The 5,373-nt window shown below is 39.6% G+C and overlaps 1 protein-coding gene across 1 annotated transcript; it reads right to left on the minus strand.

Annotated features, from left to right (window-relative positions):
• Nucleotides 1-209: 209 nt before the first annotated feature.
• On the minus strand, nucleotides 210-3,435 carry LOC141608173 (uncharacterized). The gene is made up of 2 exons (XM_074427536.1): nucleotides 3,417-3,435; nucleotides 210-1,114 (listed from the first exon to the last, which is right to left on the minus strand). Exons 1-2 carry the CDS (start codon nucleotides 3,433-3,435, stop codon nucleotides 210-212), a joined length of 924 nt encoding a protein of 307 aa, XP_074283637.1.
• Nucleotides 3,436-5,373: the final 1,938 nt, after the last annotated feature.

Here is a 5,373-nt window from a genome sequence, read left to right on the forward strand (position 1 = left end):
ATGTTGGGTCAAACCGAGTCCTACTGAAAGACTACTCACTAATCATGATTCTTAAGACAAAAGAAACAATAAAGATGGATTTTTATTTTTATTTTTTTGGTAAAATGTAAAAAATATATTAAAGCTCAAAAAACCATATACAAAGTTTCACATGGAGTATTCCTAGCACAAACTCAGTCACTTGACTGCATTGTTGCCCATTTATACTATTACATTAGTTTCTCAATCCATTGCCTATCCTTCCTAGCCATTGTACCCTGCAATTGCTGCTGAATCCTGCTTCTGATATCCCCTTGTATCATGACTACACATCTGCCAGGACTGATTATAACACCCTCATACCTTCTCTCATTTCTTTTTTTCCAGATATAATACATGGTAGCATTGAGAATACTGTTCAATATACCATTCTTCAGTCTAGTGAATATCCTATGCTGCCACCAATTTTGAGTATTGGCATCAGACATAGTCACTCCCGTCCATTCCTGTATCCTCTGAAGGACCCTCCTGCTATATTGGCACTTAAAGAAGAGGTGTTGGGGTGACTCTTCCTCTTGAGCACATATACAACAGCTGCTGTCAAGGCTGATACCAAGTCTAAATAATTTGTCCTTGGTATTAAAACCTTGCTGATAATACATCCAAGAAATAAAGCTGTGTTTAGGGATTGACCATTTGGTCCAAACAATATGATACCAGTTTACTTCCTGTCTGCCTTGCCTTAGCCAGAGGTAACCCTTTTTAATAGTATATTCTTTGCCTAGTACAGTGGTCCATTCATTCTGGTTATATACTGGTTGAAATTCCCTTTTCAGTTTGCATACCTTCTTCCAAGTCCAGCTGGCATCCTGGGGAGGGTTATAGTCCTCCCATCCCTGTCCTTTCAGATATACACTATGCACCCATTGCACCCACAGCTTAGATGGATGGGCTTGTACCCACCAAACCAGCTTCCCAACTGCTGCTTTGTTCCATGTGTACTCATCTCTTAGTCCAAGTCCCCCCTCCTTCTGATCAGTGCAAATTTTAGACCAAGCTACAGTAGGGGTCCTAGCATATTCAGTTCCTCCATGCCACAAAAAGTTCCTGCAGACTGCTTCAATTTTGATTAGTACTGCTTTTGGGATAATGAAAATTGAAGCCCAGTAAGAGTGTAAAGTTCTATATACTGCTTTTTTAAAACCAATCTCCCAGCATACGAGAGTTTCTTGGTCCCTAACTGTCTTATTCTTTCCAAAACATTATCAATCAGTGGCTGGCAATCTTTGATTGATAGTTTAGATGGTTTGATGGGTACACCAAGGTATTTGAATGGCAGCTGGCCCTCAATACATCCAGAAACCTATAAAGACGGATTCTTTAATCATGAACATGATGTGAAAATCGATTCTACAATTAATCATGTAATAACCCAACAAATTTAAGAGGAAATGCTAATTTAACTAAGAAGAGCATGGATTAAGACAAAAAGACTCAAACTTTAACACAATCACCCAAAGGTTCAACCTTTAGATGAGAAACAACAATGGTGAACATGAATAAGATGAACAAGATAGAGACAATAACAATCTAACAACAAAAGAGAAGAATTCAAGCATAAACAATTAACAAAACTTGAATGAAAGTAAATGTAAACAAATGAAATTAAGGGATAGAATTATACCAACTTAATTGCAAAAAGTGGAAACTTGGATTGAAATAATAAGAATGAATTTCTCCCTCCTTCAAATTGCAACCCACTAATGTAAATGTAAACTATTGAGAATTGTCTAACTTGAATAAACTAAAGATGAGTTACATTAATTTGGAAGAAAGATTACAACTTTGATTAAAGGGAAAATTAATTGGAGATATTTTTGTCTTACAATATTGAGAGAATAAGAGAGACTAATTTCTAATCTAATTTCTAGTCTAATTTTTGAAGTTAGTGTATAGTGTAAAAGTAAATATACGAATGAGAGAGGAGCTTCATATAACACCCTCTAATTACAAATCTAATTAGACTAATAATAATAATCTAATCTTAATAATAATAATAATAATAATAATAATAATAATAATAATAATAATAATAATAATAATAATAATAATAATAATAATAATAATAATAATTATAATGATAATAATAATAATACTAATAATAATACTAACAATAATACTAATAATAATACTAACAATAATACTAATCATAATACTAAAGCAAACGACATTACACATGGAATCAATTCCCGTCAAAAACATAGCAGGGGGGCCATGCCGGCCCGCCGGCCGCCGGCCTGGTCACCGGTAGCGAGACCATGGAGCAAAGGGAAGAATTAAAGGAGGTGTGTGTGGGAGCCGGTACACCGGCAGAAGGGCAACGGGCATAGAGTAGCAAAAGTGACATGCGAGAATAAGATGTGGTGGTGCGTGCCGGCTGCCAGTGATGGCACCGGTAGCGAGCACTTTGGAATTAGAGCAAGGCTGTGTTGGTGCCTACCGGTAGGGGAGGGCGGCTGCCGGTTTGCCGGCATAGACAAATAAGGAATTGTTGGTTGCATTTGTTGATGTCGATGGATGGATGAGAGGCAAGACGTGGTCGTGGCTGCTGCTATGGTGGCCGGAGGTGGTGTTTGCCGGTGATAGGGGAGTGATGGGCTGTCATGGTGGTCGTGGGTAGCGGCCAAGGTGGTCCATGGTGGCTGTTATGGTGGTTAGAAGATGGTGTAGAAGATGGATGTTGTTTGTATTGTTTACGGACAGGGGTGAAAGGAGAGGTCGTGGTGGCTTCCACGATGGTCAATGGTGGTTATTGGAGGTTGGGTTGTGAAGTTGGAAGTGGGAGGATGTTAATGGTGGTGATGGGTGGCTCCCACGGTGGCTGGAGGTGGCTTTGGTGGTGGTTGAAAGATGGTCGCACGAATTGGTTGTAATTGTATGTTTGTGGCTGGGGGGAAAGGTGGTGTCAAGGCGGCTGGCGTGGTGACAGACGGTGGTCATGGGTGGATGGAATGTGATGGTGGATGTAGGGGGAGGCAGTGGTGGTGAGTGGTGGCTGCCACGGTGGCCGGAGGTGGTAGTAAAAGCTCAGCAAAGACCGTCTGAAATTAGCAGCTGCTCCTTAGTTTATTTTTCCATGATTTGGCCTATTTTCACCTCCACCATTTCTTCTCATAATCCCGTCTTGCTCTTCCACCTCACTTTCCCGTCTTGCCTGCACATTAAATTAATATAATAATAATAATACTATTATTATTCATAAATACAATTAATTATTAATTATAAACTAATACGACTAATTATTACTCGTATAAATTAGTAATTAAATGAGCTCTTTAGACATTTAAGCACACAAAATCGAGTCGGAATAAGGTATAAATGCGGGGTAAAATACGACTAAAATGCTACTTATCATGCTACCTAGTCGAATAGCTTACATAGTTGCTGATAGAACATTGTAAGTTATTCTCCCTTCGTTGTCAAAAAAAAAAAAAAACCGTTAATCAGTCTTGAAACCCACAATCGCTACTATAAAGCAGTTAAACTGTGGAGCGTGGAACAATTGCGCGGTCGGAGTTAACCGTTCTCCCTTTCCCAAATTCGTCTCAACGACGTTGGTGTTTTGCCTTGTGCTTATTGGCTTCGGCCATTTGCCACCCTCCATTCAAAATTTTGTGTCGTGTTTTTTAATTTTGGGTTGATTGTTGTAAGGAAATTTATTTTTGAGGGAACGAGAATAAAGAATTTGTTGCCCAAAGTCAAATTTTATAATGAAAGATGGGCCAAATATAATACCACTTTTCTAATAAGACAAACAACAAGTGGGGTGGTGGGGCAAAAAATGTCACCACTTTCATTGTATTTGACCCGTCTATAGCAATAGACGGATATACCCGTCCATAGCAAGACTAATTGAGATAAATATGCCTTAGAAAATTGCACATTCGTGCCAACAACTAGGACAGTCCAATGAGATTTTAGTACAGTCGGTTTGAGATTGTCTTGGTTTCAAATAGATATGCCCGCGTTAAATAAGAATTTGTGTTTACAATATCTTCTCATACCCTCTCAAGTTGGGCCATTTGGTTTGTTTTCCTATTTGGGTATCATACTAGTTTGACTTTTTGTATAATACAATCTGTTTTATGTATGCCTTGTAAATAGAAATTGTTTCTAAAATTACACTGTAACTAGTACTCCAATAACAAAGAGTTATTATTATGTAAGGTGGTTTTACGCTTCTTGTAAAACGAATCCACTTATACAAATACTGAAATACTATACATTATGATCTGACCAAGTCCCCTAATAATATTACCCTTTCGCTCCTGCTGGCGTTGGAAAATTTTGAATTTCTTAGTTAAATTTTTCGAATTTTTTCGAGGTCCCCTTATATTATTACGATTTTGCTCCCGCTGGCTTAAAATCCTGGTTCTGCCACTAAGAGGTTTTGTTCGGTAATAACTTTGTAAGCGAGCCTAAGAGATTCCTTAATATCATTGTTAGGCCCAAAATCTGGATATGGGCTGACTTGGGACAGCAGGCCTGGAAGCATTGTGGGACGCAGGATATCAGGGAGCCAGGGTGACAACATCAGCAAACGGCGCAGGACGTGGGCTTTGATCCGCATGAAAGAAGCATATGAGAGTTCTACCACTTACCATATCCAGGGAAAGAAAGTCCTATTCGGCATCAAATTAGGAATAACTTGGAAAGAAAGCAAGAAACCCTAGCTAGCCGAGCTCTCCCTATATAAAGAGCCTCAATGCAAAGAAGAAGGATCATCAGAAAATACGAGAACTACACTCTAGCATTCATAGCAAACGAACGAACTGTATTTCCTCTCGAATTATAGTGAAAATATTGGTGGGATTCCGTCTCTCCCCGCGGTTGTTTCCCACATCGGGTTTTCCGCGTCACCAAAATTGCTTGTGTTCTTTATTTGCATCGCACACACAGGTTAACCTACAAAAAACAATCAAATCATAATACGGACCTAACGCTAAGACTACTTTAACTCTAAATTGGTAGAAATTTACCAAAACAGTTTGGCGCCCACCATGGGGCACGGTCACAGTAAAAGGAGATCGAGAGGAATCCAGAAACTGCTACGCCCAAGCCCTCAAGGCTACAACCAAGCTCCCCTCATAGCAATTACAGGACCGGGGCACCTCGACAGAATACAAGGAACCTCCCTCAGAGGAACTGGACCGATACACCGGACGAGGAACACCGGATAGGACAAGATATTGATTGGGGCAACTTGCATGAAGAGTCACGAATGACCGATTCAATTTCTTAAAACCAACATGGACAGCTTCGCTTGGTCCCACAACGATATGGTGGGTATAGACCCGTCCGTTATTTCACATAAACTAAGCGTGAACCCAAGCT

The sequence above is a fragment of the Silene latifolia genome, chromosome 10, assembly GCF_048544455.1.
Source record: "Silene latifolia isolate original U9 population chromosome 10, ASM4854445v1, whole genome shotgun sequence".
Classification (NCBI taxonomy): domain Eukaryota; kingdom Viridiplantae; phylum Streptophyta; class Magnoliopsida; order Caryophyllales; family Caryophyllaceae; genus Silene; species Silene latifolia.